Below are 26,519 nucleotides of genomic sequence, written 5' to 3' on the forward strand. Positions count from 1 at the left end.
TCACTGCGATAGTTGCTGTGCAGATCCTTCTCGTTTGACAGCCCAGGAACAAGAGAGAGAAAACATGGCCACCGCTCCCTTATATGGGCAGGGGGCGGGGTGAATCCGATTGGTCCGAACATCTGTCATTCACCATTACACAGAGTAATGGGATTGCATACGTCACCGGGTCTCCAAAGGTCCTTAAGCAGAATACCATAGAGTTTACCTAGTCACGTGACCCGCAGGTCCTGCAACGCTATGGAACCGGTAATTAACCATTTATTTACATATATTACTATATTTACATCACCCTTACATAAATTACTAGGCTATTAGTTGGAATAGAGGTGACAAGGGGTAGGCTACACAACAGGGATCCTTACGTCCTAGGGACTCTGGCTATGGGGACCCACACATACATAGTTACCGTATAGGATGCGGTAGGGACACCACATCAGTTTCTATGATTTCTGGCTGATGTGTTGGTCACTTTTGAATGCTGGCGGTGCTTTCACTCTAGTGGTAGCATGAGACGGAGTCCACAACCTACACAAGTGGCTCAGGTAGTGCAGCTAATCAAGGATGACACATCAATGCGAGCTGTGGCCAGAAGGTTTGCTGTGTCTCTCAGCGTAGTGTCCACAGCATGGAGGCGCTACCAGGAGACAGGCCAGTACATCAGGAGATTTGGAAGAGGCTGTAGGAGGGCAACAACCCAGCAGCAGGACTGCTGCCCCCACTTTGTGCAAGGAGGAACACTGCCAGAGTCCTGCAAAATGACCTCCAGCAGGCCACAAATGTGCATGTGTCCACTTAAACGGTCAGAAACAGACTCCATGAAGGTGGTATGAGGTAGTGTTGAGCGGCATAGGCCATATTCGAATTCGCGAATATTCGCGAATATATGGACGAATTCGCATATTCGTTATATTCTCGCTTTATTTTCGCATATGCGCATATTCGCGTATGCGAAAATTAACATATGTGAAAATTAGCATATACAAAAAAAAAAAAACTAAAAAAAAAACGAATATTCGTAATTATGAATATATAGCGCTATATTCGCGAAATTCGCGAATTCGCGAATATGCGATATTCGCAAATAATATTCGAATTGCGAATATTCGCGAGCAACACTAGTATGAGGGCCCGACATCCACATGTGGGGGTTGTGCTTACAGCCCAACACCATGCAGGACGTTTGGCATTTGCCAGAAAACACCAAGATTGACAAATTCCCCACTGGCGCCCTGTGCTCTTCACAGATGAAAGCAGGTTCACACTGAGCACATGTGACAGACCTGACAGAGTCTGGAGATGCCGTAGAGAACGTTCTGCTGCCTGCAACATCCCCCAGCATGACCGGTTTGGCGGTGGGTCAGTAATGGTGTAGGGTAGCATTTCTTTGGGGGGGCAGCACAGCCCTCCATGTGTTTGCCAGAGATAGCCTGACTGCCATTAGGTACCCCTTGTGAGAGACCATATGCTGGTGTGCTTGTCCCTGGGTTCCTCCTAATGCAAGACAATGCTAGTCCTCATGTGGCTGGAGTGTGTCAGCTGTTCCTGCAAGAGGAAGGCATTGATGCTATGGACTGGCCTGCCGGTTCCCCATACCTGAATCCAATTGAGCACATCTGGAACATCATGTCTCGCTCCATCCACCAATGCCACGTTGCACCACAGACAGTCCAGGAGTTGGCGGACGCTTTAGTCCACCTCCACCTCATCAGGAGCATGCCCAGGTGTTGTAGGGAGGTCATACGGGCACGTGAAGGCCACACACACTACTGAGCCTCATTTTGACTTGTTTTAAGGACATTATATCAAAGTTGGATCAGCCTGTAGTATGGTTTTCCACTTTGATTTTGAGTGTGACTCCATATCCAGACCTCCATGGGTTGATAAATTTGATTTCCATTGATAATTTTTGTGTGATTTTGTTGTCAGCACATTCAACTATGTAAAGACGAAAGTATTTCATACAATTAGTTCATTCATTCAGATCTAGGATGTGTTATTTTAGTGTTCCCTTTATTTTTTTGTGCAGTGTATATGTTTTCTAGCTAAGCTTCTACCATGCACTTTACAACATTGTAGCAGAAATAAGTGAATAAATCTTATTACCTATTACACCAAACAATTATATCCTCTGTAATAGGAGAAGCAAATGCTCATTCTTTGGCTGTCCGCACAATTTTGCCATGCTAAAAAAATCATATTTATGTATTAGGATCCTGCGATTATTCAGTTAGCCTTCTCTGCATGATAGTTGAGCCTTAAAGGGGTACTCCGGTGGAAAACATGTTTTTTTTTGTTTTTGTTTTTTTAAATGAACTGGTGCCAGAAAGTTAAATAGATTTGTAAATTACTTCTATTAAACAATCTTTACCCTTCCAGTACTTTTAAGCATCTGTATGGTACAGAGGAAATTCTTTTCTTTTTGAATTTTTTGTCTGGTCCACAGTGCTCTCTGCTGACACCTCTGTCCGTGTCAGGAACTGTCCAGAGCAGCTTAGGTTTGCTATGGGGATTTTCTCCTGCTCTGGACAGTTCCTGATACGGGCATCAGGTGTCAGCAGAGAGCACTGTGGTCAGACAGAAAAGAAATTCAAAAAGAAAAGAGTTTCCTCTGTAGCATACAGCTGCTAAAAAGTACTGGAAGGGTAAAGATTTTTTAATGGAAGTATTTTACAAATCTGTTTAACTTTCTGGCACCAGTTTATTAAAAAAAAAAAAAAAAATTCCACCGAAGTACCCCTTTAAGCCATGATAGTTGAGCCTTGAGTAATAGGCTCAGTAAACAGAATCTACCAGATCAGCACTTATTTACAGCATGTGTCGGACCAGCTAAGAGGGCCCCTAGGTGCCATACCCAATGCAACCACATAGAGTCGAGTGGTGCTCTATTGTGTACTGTACTGAAGGAGTCATCATCCCAGAAATGTATTGGTTGGAGCAGTGTCCTAGGGGATGGATTCCCCTTGTGAATTACACATTGATGGCAAATATGAGGCTAGGCTATCAACGTTTTTTTCGGGAAAACTCTATGGTAAGAAGGTGTGGTATCCCCTAAAGCAGTGGTCTCCAACCTGCGGACCTCCAGATGCTGCAAAACTACAACTCCCAGCATGCCCGGACAGCCTTTGGCTGTCCGGGCATGCTGGGAATTGTAGTTTTGCAACATCTGGAAGACCGCAGGTTGGAGACCTCTGCCTTAAAGCAATGTTTCCCAACCAGGATGCCTCCAGCTGTTGGAAAACTACAACTCCCAGCATGCCCTAATTTGGCTGTCTGGGCATGCTGGGAGTTGTGGTTTTACAACAGCTGGTCTGGTATTACAGCCGGCTCCTATGAAGGCAACAAGGCTGTTCTACAATACCATACACAACCTGTGGACAGGAGAGGTGCTGTTCCTGGAAGAAAGTTGCTGTGTGTTTTCTTATCATGTACAGCCCCTTTAGACTCAAGCTGAGCTGTATGTCACACATAAGGAAGTAAAAGACGTGTCAGATGAGATTGTGGTTTGCACCGCTACTTCACGGACTGTGAGAAAATGTCTTGTTTTTCTTTTTTTTGGAACAGACAGCGTAAAGCCATGAAGATTGCATCGTTCAATGCCCGCAGGTTTGGGCTGAAGAAATGCACTGACAGTAAAGTGTTCTCAATCATTACCAGGGTGAGTGCAGGCACTGGTGGGGCAGTGCTGGCAATGGAGGCCTGAGGAAGTGGCTGGGTACAGACCGGGTTGGGTAATGTGCTGCACACAGAATGACAGGTTACCAGACTGCGGTGAAGAAAAGCTGCACAACTACAGACAATACTTACTGTTTGTGGTGTGGGACTTTATTTCTTTTCTCCTGTCTAGAGATAAGCGAACTTACAGTAAATTCGATTCGTCACGAACTTCTCGGCTCGGCAGTTGATGACTTTTCCTGCATAAATTAGTTCTGCTTTCAGGTGCTCCGATGGGCTGGAAAAGGTGGATACAGTCCTAGGAGACTCTTTCCTAGGAATGTATCCACCTTTCCAGTCCACCGGAGCACCTGAAGGCTGAACTAATTTACCCAGGATAAGTCATCAACTGCCGAGCCGAGAAGTTCGTGACGAATCGAATTTACTGTAAGTTCGCTCATCTCTACTCCTGTCATTACTACTATCTTCTAGGACAGGTATCACATATTCTTTTTTTTGCTCATTTTCTCACTTATTTGTGAATGGGAAGATGTGTGTCATCCAACGCTACAGATTCCAGTAGAGTTTACACTGAACTTTTTGCAGACTTCTCCATGTTACGGCATTAGGCACATTTGTCATTCTGGACTCTAGGAAAGATGAGAGACAACTGCTGTAATGGCGGTCCTCTATTGACATTTATCAGTAACAGAATTGTTTACAACTTGACAGAAGAAGATGACTCAAAACCTCAGATTTTCTGATTATATTACAAAGATTATATTGTTTTGCGTAGGAAATGATCTATTATATATCTTTGGTTTAGAAAATCCTTTTTTAATAGACGAAGATCTCCTTTTAAAGGGGTTATCCAGGAAAAAACTTTTTTTTATATATATATATCAACTGGCTCCAGAAAGTTAAAGAGATTTGTAAATTACTTCTATTAAAAAATCTTAATCCTTTCAGTACTTATGAGCTTCTGAAGTTAAGGTTGTTATTTTCTGTCTAAGTGCTCTCTGATGACACGTGTCTCGGGAACCGCCCAGTTTAGAAGAGGTTTGCTATGGGGATTTGCTTCTAAACTGGGCGGTTCCCGAGACACAAGTCATCAGAGAGCACTTAGATAGAAAAGAACAACCTTAACTTCAGAAGCTCATGAGTACTGAAAGGATTAAGATTTTTTAATAGAAGTAATTTACAAATCTGTTTAACTTTCTGAAGCCAGTTGATATATAAAAAAAAAGTTTTTCCTGGATAACCCCTTTAAGGATCGTAACCTTTTAGGGTCTGCATCTCTTTCTCTGGAGGACCCTGCATGTTGATGCAGTACATGGAAAGCCCCTTAAAGGGATACTCTGCTGGAAAACATTTTTTTTTTAAATCAACTGGTGCCAGAAAGTTAAACAGATTTGTAAATTACTTCTATTTAAAAAACATAATCCTTCCAGTACTTATCAGCTGCTGTATGCTCCGCAGGAAGTTATTTTCTTTTTGAATTTCCTTTCTGTCTGACCACAATGCTCTCTGCTGACACCTCTGTCCATGTCAGAAACTGTCCAGAGCAGGAGCAAATCCCCATAGCAAACCTCTCCTGCTCTGGACAGTTCCTGACATTGACAGAGGTGTCAACAGACAGAAAAGAAATTCAAAAAGAAAAGAACTTCCTCTGTAGTATACAGCAGCTGAAAAGTACTGGAAGGATGAAGATTTTTAAAAGAAGTAATTTACAAATCTGTTTAACTTTCTGGCACCAGTTGATTTAAAAAAGAAATGTTTTCCAGCAGATTACCTCTTTAATTTTAATTTGAACTGTGCAATGTTTCATTTTCCCTGTGGGGGCCCTGCAGGGATATTGAATACTTGCTGCCAGGTTTCCATACAGATTAGTGGATTGTCAAAACAGAAAACATTAAATGGCATCCCTATACTGAATATCATTGTATTTTAGCTGCACTCAGTATACATAATATATACAGTATTGGCTTTTGTACAATTAGAGTTTCCCATGATTTCAGCTCTCCGTTTTTTCCAACACAACCAAAAATATATTGTGGTTTTATTTCATAATTGCAATAATTAAAATATGTTAATATCTATATTATTATAATACAGGATATCCGAGTGCACAGATTATACCTAAAATGTGCTGCAATGTTCCTCTACCCCTTCATCTTTCAGATTGTGTCACGGTATGACATGATTGTGCTCCTGGAAGTCTTTGATTCGAAAGAAAAAGCTGCAAAAAAACTGGTGGAGCAGTTAAATAGGTGAATGCGGGTAAAATGCACCCATACTATTTGCATCACAATAGCAGGACATTTTGAAGTACACCCAAGGTTTGCATTAAAAAAAATACCCTTCACGGAAACTCCCCCTTTAGGGTAGGATCACACATTGCATATACACAGCATATTTCATGCTGCGCAAAATCCACTGCAGAGCAGGAAATATGCTGCATATTCGCCTATGATCAGACACACAGGGCTACCTGCAGCAGCCCTGTGTGTGCAGTGAAGTTTGGAGACGGGCCCAGAGCTCTGAGCTGACCTAGTGTTACGCCGAGCGCTCCGGGTCCCCGCTCCTCCCCGGAGCGCTCGCTTCACTCCCTCCGCTGCAGCGCTCCGGTCACGTCCTCTGACCCGGGGCGCTGCGATCCTGCTGCCAGCCGGGATGCGATTCGCGATGCGGGTAGCGCCCGCTCGCGATGCGCACCCCGGCTCCCCTACCTGACTCGCTCCCCGTCTGTTCTGTCCCGGCGCGCGCGGCCCCGCTCCCTAGGGCGCGCGCGCGCCGGGTCTCTGCGATTTAAAGGGCCACTGCGCCGCTGATTGGCGCAGTGGTTCCAATTAGGTTTTTCACCTGTGCACTTCCCTATATTACCTCACTTCCCTTGCACTCCCTTGCCGGATCTTGTTGCCTTAGTGCCAGTGAAAGCGTTCCTTGTGTGTTCCTTGCCTGTGTTTCCAGACCTTCTGCCGTTGCCCCTGACTACGATCCTTGCTGCCTGCCCCGACCTTCTGCTACGTCCGACCTTGCTTCTGCCTACTCCCTTGTACCGCGCCTATCTTCAGCAGCCAGAGAGGTGAGCCGTTGCTAGTGGATACGACCTGGTCACTACCGCCGCAGCAAGACCATCCCGCTTTGCGGCGGGCTCTGGTGAATACCAGTAGTGGCTTAGAACCGGTCCACTAGCACGGTCCACGCCAATCCCTCTCTGGCACAGAGGGTCCACTACCTGCCAGCCGGCATCGTGACAGTAGATCCGGCCATGGATCCCGCTGAAGTTCCTCTGCCAGTTGTCGCTGACCTCACCACGGTGGTCGCCCAGCAGTCACAACAGATAGCGCAACAAGGCCAACAGCTGTCTCAACTGACCGTTATGCTACAACAGTTGCTACCACAGCTTCAGCAGTCATCTCCTCCGCCAGCTCCTGCACCTCCTCCGCAGCGAGTGGCCGCTCCTGGGATACGCTTATCCTTGCCGGATAAATTTGATGGGGACTCTAAGTTTTGCCGTGGCTTTCTTTCCCAATGTTCCCTGCATCTGGAGATGATGTCGGACCTGTTTCCCACTGAAAGGTCTAAGGTGGCTTTCGTAGTCAGTCTTCTGTCCGGAAAAGCCCTGTCATGGGCCACACCGCTCTGGGACCGCAATGACCCCGTCACTGCCTCTGTACACTCCTTCTTCTCGGAAATCCGAAGTGTCTTTGAGGAACCTGCCCGAGCCTCTTCTGCTGAGACTGCCCTGTTGAACCTGGTCCAGGGTAATTCTTCCGTTGGCGAGTATGCCGTACAATTCCGTACACTTGCTTCAGAATTGTCCTGGAATAATGAGGCCCTCTGCGCGACCTTCAAAAAAGGCCTATCCAGCAACATTAAAGATGTTCTGGCCGCACGAGAAATTCCTGCTAATCTACATGAACTTATTCACCTAGCCACTCGCATTGACATGCGTTTTTCTGAAAGGCGTCAGGAACTCCGCCAAGATATGGACTCTGTTCGCACGAGGCGTTTCGTCTCCTCGGCTCCTCTCTCCTCTGGTCCCCTGCAATCTGTTCCTGTGCCTCCCGCCGTGGAGGCTATGCAGGTCGACCGGTCTCGCCTGACACCTCAAGAGAGGACACGACGCCGTATGGAGAACCTCTGCCTGTACTGTGCTAGTACCGAACACTTCCTGAGGGATTGTCCTATCCGTCCTCCCCGCCTGGAAAGACGTACGCTGACTCCGCACAAAGGTGAGACAGTCCTCGATGTCTACTCTGCTTCTCCACGTCTTACTGTGCCTGTGCGGATGTCTGCCTCTGCCTTCTCCTTCTCTACAGTGGCCTTCTTGGACTCTGGATCTGCAGGAAATTTTATTTTGGCCTCTCTCGTCAACAGGTTCAACATCCCAGTGACCAGTCTCGCCAGACCCCTCTACATCAATTGTGTAAATAATGAAAGACTGGACTGTACCATACGTTTCCGCACGGAGCCCCTTCTTATGAGCATCGGATCTCATCATGAGAGGATTGAACTTTTGGTCCTCCCCAATTGCACCTCGGAGATTCTTCTTGGACTTCCCTGGCTTCAACTTCATTCCCCAACCCTGGATTGGTCCACTGGGGAGATCAAGAGTTGGGGGTCCTCTTGTTCCAAGAACTGTCTAAAACCGGTTCCCAGTAACCCTTGCCGTAACTCTGTGGTTCCTCCAGTAACCGGTCTCCCTAAGGCCTATATGGACTTCGCGGATGTTTTCTGCAAAAAACAAGCTGAGACTCTACCTCCTCACAGGCCTTATGATTGCCCTATCGACCTCCTCCCGGGTACTACTCCACCCCGGGGCAGAATTTATCCTCTCTCTGCCCCAGAGACTCTTGCCATGTCCGAATACGTCCAGGAGAATCTAAAAAAGGGCTTTATCCGTAAATCCTCCTCTCCTGCCGGAGCCGGATTTTTCTTTGTGTCCAAAAAAGATGGCTCCCTACGTCCTTGCATTGACTACCGCGGTCTTAATAAAATCACGGTTAAGAACCGCTACCCCTTACCCCTCATCTCTGAACTCTTTGATCGCCTCCAAGGTGCCCACATCTTCACTAAATTGGACTTAAGAGGCGCCTATAACCTCATCCGCATCAGAGAGGGGGACGAGTGGAAAACGGCATTTAACACCAGAGATGGACACTTTGAGTATCTGGTCATGCCCTTTGGACTGTGCAATGCCCCTGCCGTCTTCCAAGACTTTGTCAATGAAATTTTTCGTGATCTGTTATACTCCTGTGTTGTGGTATATCTGGACGATATCCTAATTTTTTCTGCCAATCTAGAAGAACACCGCCAGCATGTCCGTATGGTTCTTCAGAGACTTCGTGACAACCAACTCTATGCCAAAATTGAGAAATGTCTGTTTGAATGCCAATCTCTTCCTTTTCTAGGATATTTGGTCTCTGGCCAGGGACTACAGATGGATCCAGACAAACTCTCTGCCGTCTTAAATTGGCCACGCCCCTCCGGACTCCGTGCTATCCAACGCTTTTTGGGGTTCGCCAATTATTACAGGCAATTTATTCCACATTTTTCTACCATTGTGGCTCCTATCGTGGCTTTAACCAAGAAAAATGCTGATCCCAAGTCCTGGCCTCCTCAAGCAGAAGACTCCTTTAAACGACTCAAGTCTGCCTTTTCTTCGGCTCCCGTGCTCTCCAGACCTGACCCTTCCAAACCCTTCCTATTGGAGGTTGATGCCTCCTCAGTAGGAGCTGGAGCTGTTCTTCTACAAAAAAATCCTTCCGGGCATGCTGTCACTTGTGGTTTTTTCTCTAGGACCTTCTCTCCAGCGGAGAGGAACTACTCCATCGGGGATCGAGAGCTTCTAGCCATTAAATTAGCACTTGAGGAATGGAGGCATCTGCTGGAGGGATCAAGATTTCCTGTTATTATCTACACCGACCACAAGAACCTCTCCTACCTCCAGTCGGCCCAACGGCTGAATCCTCGCCAGGCCCGGTGGTCTCTGTTCTTTGCCCGATTTAATTTTGAGATTCACTTTCGTCCTGCCGATAAGAACATTAGGGCCGATGCTCTCTCTCGTTCCTCGGATGCCTCAGAAGTTGATCTCCCTCCGCAACACATCATTCCACCTGACTGCCTGATCTCCACTTCTCCTGCCTCCATCAGGCAGACTCCTCCAGGAAAGACCTTTGTTTCTCCACGCCAACGCCTCGGAATCCTCAAATGGGGTCACTCCTCCCATCTCGCAGGTCATGCGGGCATCAAGAAATCTGTGCAACTCATCTCCCGCTTCTATTGGTGGCCGACTCTGGAGACGGATGTTGGGGACTTTGTGCGAGCCTGCACTATCTGTGCCCGGGATAAGACTCCTCGCCAGAAGCCCGCTGGTTTTCTTCATCCTCTGCCTGTCCCCGAACAGCCTTGGTCTCTGATTGGTATGGATTTTATTACTGATTTACCCCCTTCCCGTGGCAACACCGTTATTTGGGTGGTCGTTGATCGATTCTCCAAAATGGCACATTTCATCCCTCTTCCTGGTCTTCCTTCTGCGCCTCAGTTGGCTAAACAATTTTTTGTACACATTTTTCGTCTTCACGGGTTGCCTACGCAGATTGTCTCGGATAGAGGGGTCCAATTCGTGTCTAAATTCTGGAGGGCTCTCTGTAAACAACTCAAGATTAAATTAAATTTTTCCTCTGCATATCATCCCCAGTCCAATGGACAAGTAGAAAGAATTAACCAGATCCTGGGTGATTATTTGCGACATTTTGTTTCCTCCCGCCAGGATGACTGGGCAGATCTCCTTCCATGGGCCGAATTTTCGTATAACTTCAGGGTCTCTGAATCTTCCTCCAAATCCCCATTTTTCGTGGTGTACGGCCGTCACCCTCTTCCCCCCCTCCCTACCCCCTTGCCCTCTGGTCTGCCCGCTGTGGATGACATTTCTCGTGACCTTTCCATTATATGGAGAGAGACCCAAAATTCTCTCTTACAGGCTTCTTCACGCATGAAGAGGTTCGCGGATAAGAAAAGAAGAGCTCCTCCCGTTTTTTCCCCTGGAGACAAGGTATGGCTCTCCGCTAAATATGTCCGCTTCCGTGTCCCTAGCTACAAGTTGGGACCACGCTATCTTGGTCCTTTCAAAATTTTGTGTCAAATTAATCCTGTCTCTTATAAACTTCTTCTTCCTCCTTCTCTTCGTATCCCTAATGCCTTTCACGTCTCTCTTCTCAAACCACTCATCCTCAACCGTTTTTCTCCCAAATCTGTTCCTCCCACTCCTGTTTCCGGCTCCTCGGACGTCTTCTCGGTCAAGGAAATTTTGGCTGCCAAAAAGGTCAGAGGGAAAAATTTTTTTTTAGTAGACTGGGAGGGTTGTGGTCCTGAAGAGAGATCCTGGGAACCTGAGGACAACATCCTTGACAAAAGTCTGCTCCTCAGGTTCTCAGGCTCCAAGAAGAGGGGGAGACCCAAGGGGGGGGGTACTGTTACGCCGAGCGCTCCGGGTCCCCGCTCCTCCCCGGAGCGCTCGCTTCACTCCCTCCGCTGCAGCGCTCCGGTCACGTCCTCTGACCCGGGGCGCTGCGATCCTGCTGCCAGCCGGGATGCGATTCGCGATGCGGGTAGCGCCCGCTCGCGATGCGCACCCCGGCTCCCCTACCTGACTCGCTCCCCGTCTGTTCTGTCCCGGCGCGCGCGGCCCCGCTCCCTAGGGCGCGCGCGCGCCGGGTCTCTGCGATTTAAAGGGCCACTGCGCCGCTGATTGGCGCAGTGGTTCCAATTAGGGTTTTCACCTGTGCACTTCCCTATATTACCTCACTTCCCTTGCACTCCCTTGCCGGATCTTGTTGCCTTAGTGCCAGTGAAAGCGTTCCTTGTGTGTTCCTTGCCTGTGTTTCCAGACCTTCTGCCGTTGCCCCTGACTACGATCCTTGCTGCCTGCCCCGACCTTCTGCTACGTCCGACCTTGCTTCTGCCTACTCCCTTGTACCGCGCCTATCTTCAGCAGCCAGAGAGGTGAGCCGTTGCTAGTGGATACGACCTGGTCACTACCGCCGCAGCAAGACCATCCCGCTTTGCGGCGGGCTCTGGTGAATACCAGTAGTGGCTTAGAACCGGTCCACTAGCACGGTCCACGCCAATCCCTCTCTGGCACAGAGGGTCCACTACCTGCCAGCCGGCATCGTGACACCTAGATCTTTACTAGAATTTACACCTGCTTGCCCTCTTTGTGGCAATTTGCACCCTCGTTGTCCATCCACTTGCCAAACCCGGTGCAAACCTGCCAAAAAAGGCGCAACTGTATATGTCTTTATACATCTGGATCCATGGTGGATTTAATCATTGCTTCACACACACACACACAAAAAAAAAAAAAAAACTAGCTTTATGTTGCCAAATATTGTTATGTTACAGTGTTATGTTGCCAAATATTTGCATTGATACATTCCCTATCATGTATATAATAAACATCTATGGGACTTTAAGTAATTCTGGCAAAGCCATTCACTTTATTCTTTTATACAATTCTGTCAAAATTCTGCTGGTTGCCCTTGGTAACAGACAGCGGTTTAGCGCTACAATAGTGTCAGGCTTGGTTCACAACACGTTTTTACCAATAAGGCACCGTATACGGCTGGGGGGAGCTAAAACATTGCGCTCCCGTATCTTTGCCATATGCCGCCCTTATGTAATTCATTTCAATGAGCCGACCGGAGTGAGACACTGACTCCGGTCGGCTCATTTTTGCCTCGTATGCGGTTTTCCACTGCACCTCAAACCGCGGTCGACTACGATTTTAGGTGTGGTTGGAAAACAAACAGGGATACGGGAGGTTTTAGTTCCCCCCAGCCGTATGCGGTCCCGTATTCGTAAAAACGTGATGTGAACCCAGCCTCAGACATATGACCAAACAGCTTCGGCCCAACTGAGTAACTTTAGAGTTTTAAGAGCTCCCACAATGCACTGCTCTCTGTTTACAGGAAATTTTTAATTAAACTTTAGAGGAGAATGGATAAGAACATATCTTGTAACTAAATCCTTCTGTTCCCTTATCTAGCACATGTAAGGATGGAGCATCTTATACATATATAATTAGCAAACCCTTGGGAAGAGGTGACTATAAGGAGCAATACCTCTTCATCTTCAGGTAATATATTAATATATATTTCTATTACAGCAAATTTATAGGGCAGATTTACTGTTGCAAATGCCAGAGTTCCAGTGTAATTTGTGCTCTTACATGATCAGCGCTACATTTAGAGTTTTAGATACATTTTAGGCACTTTTTCCCTATGCCAGACACAAGGGGTGAAAACTTGTCAAAAAGAGTTGTGGCTTAAGGACTGAGTGGAGGCACAGATCTGGGGAAGGGTACGAAAATGTCTGCTGCATTGAAAGATCCCAAGAGAACAGTGACCCCCATAATTCTTAAAGGGAAGAAGTTTGGAGCAACCAGGACTCAAAAAAACTAAGTAATCGGGGGAGAAGAGCCTTGGTAAGAGTTGACCAAGAACCCAATGGTCGCAACATAGCTAAATGTAAAAAAGTGGTCTGAAGACTTTCCAAATGCACTTAAAGGGGTACTCCGGTGAAAACCTTTTTTTCTTTTAAATCAAGTGGTGCCAGAAAGTTAAACATATTTGTAAATTACTTCTATTAAAAAATCTTAATCCTTCCAGTACTTATCAGCTGCTGAATGCTAAAGAGGAAATTCCTTTCTTTTTGGAACACTGATTACATCACGATCACAGTGCTCTCTGCTGACATCTCTGTCCATTTTAGCAACCGTGCATAGCAGATGTATGCTAAGGGCAGCATGGTGGCTCAGTGGTTAGCACTGCTGCCTTGGGTTCAAATCCCACTAAGGACAACAATAAATAAAGAGTTATTATTATAATGACGTCAGCAAAGAGCACTGTGCTAGTGATGTCATCAGAGAGAATTTCAAAAAGAAAAGAATTTCCTGTAGTATTCAGCAGCTAATAAGTACAGGAAGGATTAAGATTTTTTAAAATAAGTCATTTACAAATCTGTTTAAATTTCTGCCACCAGTTGATTTAAAAGAAAAAAGGTTTTCGCCGGAGTACCCCTTTAATACAGCACTGAAGTCGTTTTTTTTCTAACCACATTGTCGCAATCTGTGGTATAGATTTTGTGTAAAAAATGTTTAACCTGGAGCACATAACTGGGTGATGCAAAGACCCTCCAGCCCCCAGTCCTTATGATGAATGCATTGTAAGTAAGCAATGGGTACAGTCCCAATATTAGGGGAATACTGTTTTATTTGACCTCACTGTAGTAGCATTAACAGGCAGAATCATATTGTACTATAGTCCATTCTGCAATCCCTACTGCAGAATATTTCGTTTTGTATAAGTCTCTTAAAAATACCAGTCTCCTCTGTTTCCATTCCAGGAAGGACTTTGTGTCGGTGAAGGAGCAGTACCAGTACGAGGATATGCAGAAAGGAGATGAAGATTCATTTGCTCGAGAACCTTTTATTGTCAGATTCGAATCCAAAAAGACAGGTAGGAAAAATATGCCATAAACATGTACAGTGATCTCTCAACTTACAATGGCCTCAACATACAATAGTTTCAACATACAATGGTCTTTTCTGGACCATTGTAAGTTGAAACCAGACTCAACATACAATGTACAGACAGTCCAGATCTGTGAAATGTGTCAATGTCTGAAAGAACTGACCAATCAGAATGGGCATTCACTGGTAAAACACCTGTATTACTGAAGCGTATGCACTGACTGATGTCTGGTACCACCCCCTACAGTACAGGGAGGTATTACATGTTCTGTACACTTTACCTGCTCCTTTGGACACCAGGTGAGGGCGGCTCCATGTTACTTTTTTAGGACACTGTGTACTGTACAGGACCCCGAAGAAGCTCCTTTCTTCTACATAGACCAGTGTTTCCCAAGCTGGGTGCCCACAGCTGTTGCAAAACTACAACTCCCAGCATGCCCAGACAGCCTTCGGCTGTCCGGGCATGCTGGGAGTTGTAGTTTTGCAACAACTGGGGGCTCCCTGCTTGGGAAACACTGACATAGACAGTGATTTACAGCTCCCAGCAGATCTTTCTTACTTTTATATGTAAGGATTTGCTTTATCTATATTAGTTATCTACTTATTTTTCTTTAATCCTCACTTTTTCCTATTTTTGGATGACATTTTGGTGCCTTTAGAACCAATTACCAGGTTTCCATAGAGTTCTGGTCTCAACATACAATGGTCATCCTGGAACCAATTAATATAGTAACTTGAGGGACCACTGTACTCCTTTTTGTTAATACGGTACATCTTACTGAGAATTCGGGTAGAAAAACAGACATGGTGCACATCTACAATCTTGTATAATGATCTGATTGCTTCTCAGCATAATATCAAAAACTAACAGGTTGTTAGTATACATTTTTGATCAAAAAGTACAAGCCCACTCGCCACGTCAAGGCCACCTATTTTGAGTGGGTCCCTAACGTCCCTAGCATAAAATGGCGCAGCACCGAGCGGCGACCACCACCGCCGCGACACCAATGCCCACAGTGGGGAGCGACCCACCGGCAGAGCGGCCCCAATGCCACTCAAACCAGTCTTTGGGCCGCACCTCCCCGCAGACACGGCGCCACGGCAGCAACGGACACCGCACAGCACCACACCAGTGTGAACAGGGTGTAATGGCTCACTTACCATGCTCTCCCAGTCAGACTGGGAGGCTGCTAGGAAAGAAATGACCCATGTGTAGCTAACTACTACTTATATAGGGTTGGGCTGAGGGGGTGGGGAAGAGTGCAGACAACATGTTCAAACAAAAAAAAAAAAAAAAAAAAAAAAAAAGAGGGGATAGAAATCACAATGTGAATTCGGGTAGAAAAACAGACATGGTGCACATAGACTGGTTTGAGTGGCATTGGGGCCGCTCTGCCGGTGGGTCGCTCCCCACTGTGGGCATTGGTGTCGCGGCGGTGGTGGTCGCCGCTCGGTGCTGCGCCATTTTATGCTAGGGACGTTAGGGACCCACTCAAAATAGGTGGCCTTGACGTGGCGAGTGGGCTTGTACTTTTTGATCAAAAATGTATACTAACAACCTGTTAGTTTTTGATATTATGCTGAGAAGCAATCAGATCATTATACAAGATTGTAGATGTGCACCATGTCTGTTTTTCTACCCGAATTCACATTGTGATTTCTATCCCCTCTTTTTTTTTTTTTGTTTGAACATGTTGTCTGCACTCTTCCCCACCCCCTCAGCCCAACCCTATATAAGTAGTAGTTAGCTACACATGGGTCATTTCTTTCCTAGCAGCCTCCCAGTCTGACTGGGAGAGCATGGTAAGTGAGCCATTACACCCTGTTCACACTGGTGTGGTGCTGTGCGGTGTCCGTTACTGCCGTGGCGCCGTGTCTGCGGGGGGGTGCGGCCCATAGACTGGTTTGAGTGGCATTGGGGCCGCTCTGCCGGTGGGTCGCTCCCCACTGTGGGCATTGGTGTCGCGGCGGTGGTGGTCGCCGCTCGGTGCTGCGCCATTTTATGCTAGGGACGTTAGGGACCCACTCAAAATAGGTGGCCTTGACGTGGCGAGTGGGCTTGTACTTTTTGATCAAAAATGTATACTAACAACCTGTTAGTTTTTGATATTATGCTGAGAAGCAATCAGATCATTATACAAGATTGTAGATGTGCACCATGTCTGTTTTTCTACCCGAATGTACATCTTACTGATTTATCTATACCTGGATAACGGGTACATTAGTCATGTCAATGCTTAGGTCATAAACATGTGATGTAAGATCCAAACTGTGGCCAGAAAACATGACAGTAAAATTCCTTTGATCTGGAACTAATCAGATTTTCAGGATGGTTGTAGTAAAGTATCTTAAATAAAGTAAAATAAAATGGTAACAAATTAATAGACCAAAAATTCTCCTTTTGCAGGGACCGATACAGGAATTTGTATTAAATCTGTTTTCTATGGCTCTGTAATGTGTTGCACCCACAGTCTGCTGTAGGGCCATACTGTACATCTGTGTGCCTCTTATTTTATATATTTTAATAAAAATGTCTGTCACGGTTCTATATGGTGCCATGATCTGGGGGCACACATGGGGCCTTGAAAAGGGGAACCCTATGAGAAATCACTAAACTGCCTGAACTCCAAATGTTTTCAGAATTGGTTTTCTCTGCTCCGCCATATAAAATTGCTAGTAATATTGTCGATCTGTATTAGGCGTAAGCTGAGATAATTAGATTTATTAGATCCAAGTCATTTCACAGAATTCACCAGCTGTTAAAGGGGTACTCCGGTGAAAAACTATTTTTTTTTTTTTTTTTTATCAACTGGTGCCAGAAAGTTAAACAGATTTGTAAATTACTTCTATTAAAAAATCTTAATCCTTCCTGTACTTATTAGCTGCTGAATACTACAGTGGAAATTCTGAAACACAGAACTGTCTGCTGACATCACGAGCACAGTGCTCTCTGCTGACATCTCTGTCCATTTTAGGAACTGTCCAGAACAGCATATGTTTGCTATGGGGGATTTCCTTTTACGCTGGCAGTTCCTAAAATGGACAGAGATGTCAGCAGAGAGCACTGTGCTCTTGATGTCAGCAAACAGCTCTGTGTTTCAAACGGAAAATAATTTCCACTGTAGTATTCAGCAGCTAATAAGTAAAGGAAGGATTAAAATTTTTTTTTTTAAAGGAGTAATTTACAAATCTGTTTAACTTTCTGGCACCAGTTGATTTAAAAAAAAAGTTTTTCACCAGAGTACCCTTTTAAATCCATCTCTCTGCTTGTATTTGAGTAGATTCCATCATCTATATCTATGAAAAAACCTCAGAAGAGCAGGCCAGTTAGTAAAAGTCACCACTAGAAAAAAGTAAACACTTCATCTGTAAATTATTCATAGGGTGAATAGTTAAAGAGAAAGCGTTCATTGAGGTTGACAGGTTTTGCGACTATTTTTAAAATTGAATCCTCTTCCTTTCGCAGCTGTGAAGGATTTTGTTCTCATCCCAGTGCACACTACTCCCAAAGACTCTGTCCAGGAGATTGATGAGTTGTATGACGTCTACCTGGATGTTAAAGAAAAGTGGGGGACTCAGGTATCCGAAAGTGGTCACTGCAATCATTACATATTAAAGGGGTTATCCAGGAAAAAACTTTTATATATATATAAAATCAACTGGCTCCAGAAAATTAAACAGATTTGTAAATTACTTCTATTAAAAAATCTTAATCCTTTCAGTACTTATGAGCTTCTGAAGTTAAATGGGCACTGTCATGAAATAAAAAAAATTATATATGTTGTAGTACTTAAGTACTACAACATATCTCTAATATAGTTTAATTAAAAAAAGTGATTTTAAACCAGTTTAAAATCACTTTTAAATTCGGCCACTAGGGGTCGCCCTCCTAGTGGCCGAATGCATTCGGCAGTGACGTCACTACTGGATTTCATCTCATTTGAGCCTGGCAAATGAGTCGAAATTCCAGTCACTGCGGTGCTCGCTCCCGCCTGTCAATCAAACAGGCGAGAGCGAGCACAGTGAAATCCAGGGCTGCGCATTGGCTCCCTGGACTCACACACTGGCCGCCTCCCTGCTGCATATTCTCCCTGCAGCAAGGAGGAACATGGCTCTTACCTCTGCTTACAGCCCCGGTTCCAGTGGAGATACGCCTGCTCCTTGCAGGACTTTCAATCCTCCAGAAATATAGAGACAGTTTCCAGAGTGTACGGGCATGACAGGAAGCCGGGCATACACTTGTTGCTTGCTACGGACCCCCGCTCATGGTCCGGCACAGGTGAGGGGGAGGGGGGGGGGGGCGATATTGGTCGGGGGCTGGGTGTCTTCCAACACAGGGTGCCTCCAGTTGTTTCCCCACTACAACTCCCAGCATGCCCTGACAGCAAATAGATGTCAGGGCATGCTGGGAGTTGTGGTGGTGAAACAGCTGGAGGCACCCTGTCAGGAGAACTATGGGCGGAACTCGGCCCCCAGCAGGCATCAGTGACGTGGTGCCTGCTGGGGAAGTCTGCCTGGTAGTGAGCACACTACCAGGCAGACAAAATGCCATTTTTAAGATAATAAAAAAAAAAATAAAGGCAGGGAGGGGGTTAGGGATAAATGGGCAATAGGCAGGGACAGAAAAAAAAAAGAGGATGGTGGGAGCTACCCTTTAAGGTTGTTCTTTTCTGTCTAAGTGCTCTCTGATGACACGTGTCTTGGGAAACGCCCAGTTTAGAAGAGGTTTGCTATGGGGATTTGCTTCTAAACTGGGCGTTTCCCGAGACAGGTGTCATCAGAGAGCACTTAGACAGAAAAGAACAACCTTAACTTCAGAAGCTCATAAGTACTGAGAGGATTAAGATTTTTTAATAGAAGTAATTTACAAATCTGTTTAACTTTCTGGAGCCAGTTGATATATATATGAAAAAAAGTTTTTTCCTGGATAACCCCTTTAAGTGCCAACTTTTGACACAAAGGGATTAACCAAGTGCCTGAATGTGGGGCTTACAGTCAAATTTCTTCATGACAGTCAACATATACAATTAAAAGGGGGTTTCCAACCAAAGCATAACATTTGTCATATATTAGTAAAGAAAACATTATAGCAGTAGCCAGATTTTGGTAATTATGTTTCATTTTGTAAAAACGACAACAGGAAGTGCGCACAAAATAGTTGTTGCTTTTAAATTCGGTTTTCAGAAACTGAAAATACTGACGCTTTTAAGTCAGCAATAAATTGAATTAACAGTTCAACCTTAGTTTCCAAGATTATTCAAAAGTGGAAAACAATATGGCTGCACTTTCTGCTGTCACCAAATGTGTGGACGCCGCAACACAACAGAAAAAGCCATAATCTCTGTAAAACTAGAAGAATTACATAAATCATTGTGTATTGGCCTCCATGGTACTACAGCCACTGTGAATTTCTTACATGTCCACATCATAGCCATTGGGATTATCATGATGCCAACATAAAACATTGTTGCAGATGGTTTTGGGCTAGTGATGGTCGTACACATTAGATTATCTGGTTTGTCAATAATTTCAGCAGGACAAGACAACTATCTAATATGTATGGGGACCAGCTGATTCTCCCCAAATGGCAGATGTTGGGTAGGATAATGTCTGGGCAGTTGGATTCCAACTTCCCATTCCTTTGGTTTTCAGGCAAAATAGGCTGCTGTCAGACTCCTCTGGCAGCGGCCTATTTCATTTGTCCCATTTAGAATACCTACATAAAACTAAACTGAACGTGCATGTGTATGGGGGGGGGGGGGGGGGATATTAGGAGAGACAGCTGTCAACCGTATGAGCTATCAGTAGTGTAATAGCTTGAGATTTTAATGTGATTTAATAGCTACAGGTGCCCTGATCACACACATTTTTACAGTTTCTTTATATGCCCTCCCATTCCCAAGATGTGAGGGTTTATAGTTTGTCTGACAATTTAGGGAATCAGTCAGATGGGTGTGAACTTAATTTTAATAATGGGACTCCATCGCCTGATATTCAGTCCCATTATTAAAAATAGGTTCACGCCCATCTGACTGATTCCCTAAATTATCAGACAAAATATAAATTCATATATATTGGGAATGGAGGAACATATCAAGAAACTGTAAAAAGGTATGTGGTCGGGGCACCCTAAGCTATTTAATGATAATGCAAACTCATTTTTTGGGGGCTGGCAACAGGTTCTCTTTAAGCTTCCTAAGTCTACATGATGAATTATGCTTCGGTAGCCCTGATAGGATACGCTACAATGCTTTATATTTCCATATGTTCTTGTGATCTGAATAAAATAATATTTCTGCTTTAATTTTTCTGAATACAGAATATCATCCTTCTTGGGGATTTCAATGCAGATGGGTCATATGTCTCAGGGAGAAAAATGAAAACAATAAGACTTAGGACTGATAAATGCTTCCATTGGTTAATCGCTGATGACAAAGACACTACAGCCACCAATACAACAGACTGCTCATATGACCGGTACATACCTATAATAAAATCTCTAGCTAATAATAGTTTACATTGGAGCAGTGTATTTTTTGGGACAAAAAAATGTTTAATGAGGTTATCCAGGATCAAAAGTAAATAAAAAAACTAAACTAATTTCTTCAAAAAACAGAACCACACTTGTCCTTAGGTAATATGTGGTATTACAACTCATCACTTTAATGGAACTGAGCTGCAATACCACACACAACCAGAGGTCAGGTGGGGTTCTGTTTGCTGAAGAAATCAGCTGCTTTGCTACAGCAAGACCTGGGTCCACTGGTTGGATGTCTCTATAGGACACCATGGTGAAAATTGGTAGAAATGTAATTTACTTTCCACCCGAATACAGACACGAATAATGCCGTCTGAATGACGTATACTGTAAGTCTGTAAGTAGTAGCCATCAAAATTGTCCAAACTTTTCTTTCAATTGATTAAAGGGGTTATCCAGGAAAAAAATTTTTTATATATATCAACTGGCTTCAGAAAGTTAAACAGATTTGTAAATTACTTCTATTAAAAAAATCTTAATCTTTTCAGTACTTATGAGCTTCTGAAGTTAAGGTTGTTCTTTTCTATCTAAGTGCTCTCTGATTACACCTGTCTCAGGAAACGCCCAGTTGAGAAGAGATTTGCTATGGGGATTTGCTTCTAAACTGGGCATTTCCTGAGACAGGTGTCATCACAGAGGATTTAGACAGAAAATAACAACCTTAACTTCAGAAGCTCATAAGTACTGAAAGGATTAAGATTTTTTAATAGAAGTAATTTACAAATCTCTTTAACTTTCTGGAGCCAGTTGATATATAAAAAAAAGGTTTTTCCTGGATAACCCCTTTAAGATGGCGCCATGGTCATTCATCAATGCATTAAATTGCATGGAACCATTGCATTCATCTGCCTTTTTCATGCCTACATTTTTGTGTTATATTGCTATAGTGAAATCTGCAACACATTTGCAGATTATTAGATTTTTTATGAAAATTTCAGCATGTGGAGGAGATGTGTAAGATCTCATCCATTTACACCTTAACCCGATGAGGATTTTACCTACACAATTCAGCAGATAAATTCCGCAGTTAAACCACCATGTATAGACCCCCATGTATGTGTAGAACGGTGTTAATCCTTCTTCATCCATGTATGGACTGTCCAAGGTATTACAGACCCAACAGGCTGTAGATCAGCCTGCGCAGTACAGCAGTTCCTACTTAACCATATAGTGCCCTTAAAACAGTTTATAACAATACTGTACAAACTGTAGCACAGCTGCAGAAAAAAGTCTGAGGTCATGATCCCATGTATGCTACACACCCTGTGAAAAAGCCATTGCCAAAAGAGGTGCACCTACAAAAGAGACACCTTGGGTAGTACCAAGTTTTACACAGGTTGTGGGCATTAATGCCAGTCATAATGCTAACTGCTATTTACTGCATTCACCATAGTCTTGGACTGGTATTGTCTCTGTGGCTTGGTGCCCTCAGGAAGACTCAGAGCTACCGATCACTACAAATGATGTACGGCTGGGTCCACATTTATCCGGTGATCTGGCATTGTCCCTGATTGGAATTCATGGTAACACTGGATGCCACAAGCTTATTGCCCCAGCGCCCCAGCTACAACAAGATACAGCACCAGACCTATGGACTATCTGGCATATTTGCCATCCGATGTGGGTTTGCGAGGTCAATAAAACCATCATGAAGCATTTTTTGATTCGGTGCATGCAGGCTGGATGGCAAATAAGGCCTAATAAATGCAACAGATTGAAATGAAGACATTTTTTTATTTTTTCCCCTTTCTTTCCCTTTTAGGATAGTTGTACATGATGATTTGATGGAGCACATTGTTCCCAACTCAGCTAAGCCCTTCAACTTCCAGCAAGAGTACAAACTAACAGATGAGGAGGTGAGACGACATTTCTGGGTTTTAGAACAATGTAACAAATATAAATTATCACACAGTGCAAGATATACCCTATGCAAACAACACGTTGTGACTTCACTGGTGTCTTAGACTCCTGGCTCTCCTGACATGTCTTTCAGTAAATACTTGCAAACCCTATGGGAAAAAAAGTGCTAGAGCATTTTTACTTAGACCTCTGCATTGTGCCATTCCTCTGTTATTCCTTCTGGAAATGTATGAAGAAAATAACAACTGGGTGTCGCTCTACCACTTTTCAGCAGTGCAGTTTCGGCATAGTTTAATTCAATAGGTGAACGCATTAGGACACGTCCCAATGACAAAAGAACATTAAGGTGTGTCTGTCACTTAAAAAACTATTGAAATGTAAAAAGTTTCCATTGGTCGGGGTCTCAATGCTTAGACCCCCATCAATCAGGAGTACAGGCAGGGATAAGAGTACAGAAGCATTCTTTACTTCCCGGCTCTCTGTGACCTTTTCCTCGCTACTCCATTCTAACACTATGGGGCAATGAGACAAAGAAAGAATGCTACGATCCCTGCTTGTTCTCCTGATCAGTGAGGGTCTCCGCACCCCAACCAATCAAAACTTTTGACATGTTCCTACAATGGCCCTTATTTACTAAGAGTGTTGTGTAGGTTTCTTTGTGGGTTTTAATTCCCTACAATTTACTTTCCACAGTATTTACTAAGGTTTCCCTACATTTCCCACTTTTCCTACACTTTGCTTTTTTTTTTACACATGCTCTGATCTGTAGGGTTTTCCTCAGCTCAAATCCACCACATTTTATGTGGAAACCTTAGTAAATATGTTGTTTTTTTGTGAAAATGTTGGGAATACACCCCTTTTCCCGGCAACCACACCCCTTTTTCAGATTTTCTTAGCAAAATGAAGAGTTAGTCGGGGTTTTTTCAATTCTGGCGCAAAATCTGGCGCATACAGAATTTCTGGCACAATGCGACAGAATCTGGCGCACAACCCGACAAAACATGTCGGGTTTGCAATAGTAAATAAGGGCCATTATGTCAAAACTTTTTTCAGGTCACAGTGCCTATTTGAAGGAAACCTGTTGGCTCCTTGTAGACTGCCCCCCCCCCCCCCCCCCCCATTACCTTATAGCAGTCTGAGTCCATAGGTTCTCTCGGATGTCGCATTTTCTGAAAAACAACTTTCATTAGCAGGCCTGGTACGTAATAAGAAGTCATGGAGGAGGAGCGACAGCGGTATGTAGTCATGCTGCCCTTGCCCTCCTCCCTCCCACTTAGGCTTGACAGCCATCGAGCATCAAGTGTCGAGCTTTGTATGAAATTCACAGCACTCAGGATGTCAACCAATCCATGAGTTGGCAGCGTGTCTAGATGCTGCTTGTCCTCCTCCATATCTACTCACCACGTGCTAGTAACGCTTTAATGTAATGGGTCAGACCTATAGGAAGCTGTCAGGTTCCCATTAACAGCTGTTTATCATATATTTCAGGGAGAAAAACAGCAAAATACTGAGTTTTTAGGAGGTATTCAAAAATCCATGGGGAATAAAAGTAGGTACTAAAATGGACATGAGAACAGGTTCAGGTTAAAGGCTGAGAGGAGGGGGTTATGGGGGTTACTGTACGAATGCAGTTGTGGAGGATGTCATGGTGGTAAGAAGTCAGTGTAATCTCTACTTACTACATCCTTTTGCAGACGTTGGCAGTAAGTGATCACTACCCAGTAGAAGTGGAGTTGAAACCAGCGACCGGAAAGAAGAAATGACAAATCAAGTTTCCCCTCACTCCTTAAGGCCACAATTCCTATGAACTTTAAGCATTTTTTCATTGCATTTCATAATTATTATTTTTTTTAACACATTACCATAGACTCTATTGAAAACAAAAAAAACTTACATCCTCATGTAAGGTAGGTTGAGCAGATTCAATTAGAATGATCACTTTTATCCAATCAAATCAGCCAACAGTGCGCTGGGCTATACAGTTTCTGGGGCTACCATCGCTACAGCAAATAACAGAAGATGCCTGGACTACGCCTTTAATCGGCATCAATGATTTCTACTCTAATTATGTAACATTGTTACTGATGGCAACAGATCTGCAGATATTGTGAAGACGGCAGAGATCAACACGACTAAAGAAGCATCGGTTTGTTTGTAGTCTGTAACCATGGTAATACACAGGTCTACATAGGAACTGTGTACAGAAAATGGAGAGATTATTTCTATTCAAGGCTATTGGCAAAGTGGATGTCATTGGATAAACAGGAAAAAACACAATTACTTTTCTACTTCTTATTAAAAACATACAAAGTCCATATGAACATACAGCCGTGGAAATGTAGCAGAATAGAGAATTATGATCATTAAAGGGGTACTCCGCTGCTCAGTGTTTGGAACAAACTGATCTGAACGCTGGAGCCGGCAGCGGGAGCTCGTGATGTCATAGCCCCGCCCCTTCATGACATTACACCCTGCCTCCTCAATGCAAGTCTATGGGAGGGGGCGTGACAGCCGTCACGCCCCCTCCCATAGACTTGCACTAGGGGGCGGGACTATGACATCACAAGCTCCCAGTGCCGCCTCCAGACTTCGGAACAGTTTCTTCCAAACGCTGAGCAGTGGAGTACCCCTTTAATGCGTATTAACTTGAAAGTATTTGCAGATTTTACCTCAGCCAACAGGATTATTACCCCTTTGTTTACTAAAGTCAAACTATGTATATGGTATAGATTAATTGAATATAAATTGGTGATAAACAAATACATTTGGTTATTTTAATTTTTTTTACTGAGAGTTTGTCCATCTATAATAAATTGACAAAGAAAATGTCCGATGCAGTAGAAGCTGTTGGACAGGTTTTTGTTGGATAATTACGGTATTTCATGAAAATAAATTTATGTTATATCATTTTTTATGTCAGAGGTTTAGATCGGTGGGTGTCCGGGTGCAGAGACCCCCACCGATCGTTAGAATGAAGGGGCAGAAGCGAGCAAGTGCACCTCTTCATCTCCACTCTGAATAGCTATTGAAAGCGGTCTATGGATTTAGAATGGAAGTCTTCTATGGGACTCCAACATAGAGAAATGAAATGGAGCACTCACTCCGTCGGTAACTTCCTAAAACACTTTCTTTATTTCATCTGTATAACACACGTGCAGGGGAGCGGACAAGAGCGGTGAGGGGGGGCCTGGGGCGACGGTCCATATCGCGCACTCCAGTCCCCTAATTAGTTCACGTGATGGTGTGCTTGTAAAACCACATGTAACCATTACCATGGAAACATATAAACAATAAGTTAAAACAACAGGTAAGTAAAAACAACCATTCGGTATAGCAGGAAAAACATTTTTAATATGTTACCTCATTTCTGTCATTGAGACCCAGTGCGCCTGTTACATCTAACCTGGAAATCCACCGGGACTCTTTTGTTAGTAACTGCTGATGTCTATCTACTCCTCCTCTACTTTTTCTATGGCTGTAAATTGTAGTGCTTTGAGATCTCCAGCATGAACTTCTCTAATATGCGAGATAAGTTTGGTAGCTCCAACCCCTGTTCTGATAGATCTCATATGTTCCCTAATACGATGAAAGAGGGGGCGGATAGTCCTGTTGATGTAAATGTAATCGCATTTACAGAACAGGGTATATACGACAAACTTGGATCTACAAGTGATCAATTGCTTCACTTTGATCAGATATCCCCCTAGTCTTATTTCTTAGCGCAATTCTCTTTGGCTTTCTTTTTAATGTATTGTTGCTCCTTTTGTATCTAATAGAGATGAGCAAACTTACAGTAAATTCAATTCGTCACGAACTTCTCAGCCCGGCAGTTGATGACTTTTCCTGCATAAATTAGTTCAGCTTTCCGGTGCTCCGGTGGGCTGGAAAAGGTGGATACAGTCCTAGGAAAGAGTCTCCTAGGACTGTATC

General features: G+C 44.2%; 1 protein-coding gene across 1 annotated transcript; it reads left to right on the forward strand.

Moving 5' to 3' along the window:
* The first annotated feature begins 3,498 nt into the window (after nucleotides 1–3,498).
* Nucleotides 3,499–25,084, forward strand: LOC130277598 (deoxyribonuclease-1-like). Its single transcript, XM_056528301.1, has 8 exons — nucleotides 3,499–3,658; nucleotides 5,836–5,924; nucleotides 12,707–12,796; nucleotides 14,065–14,177; nucleotides 17,658–17,770; nucleotides 20,511–20,668; nucleotides 22,492–22,585; nucleotides 24,284–25,084. The coding sequence occupies exons 1-8, from the start codon at nucleotides 3,536–3,538 to the stop codon at nucleotides 24,350–24,352; spliced, it is 849 nt and encodes a 282-aa protein (XP_056384276.1). The 5' UTR covers nucleotides 3,499–3,535; the 3' UTR covers nucleotides 24,353–25,084.
* The last annotated feature ends 1,435 nt before the right edge of the window (nucleotides 25,085–26,519 follow it).

This window comes from Hyla sarda, chromosome 6 (genome assembly GCF_029499605.1).
Source record: "Hyla sarda isolate aHylSar1 chromosome 6, aHylSar1.hap1, whole genome shotgun sequence".
In the NCBI taxonomy this organism is placed as follows: domain Eukaryota; kingdom Metazoa; phylum Chordata; class Amphibia; order Anura; family Hylidae; genus Hyla; species Hyla sarda.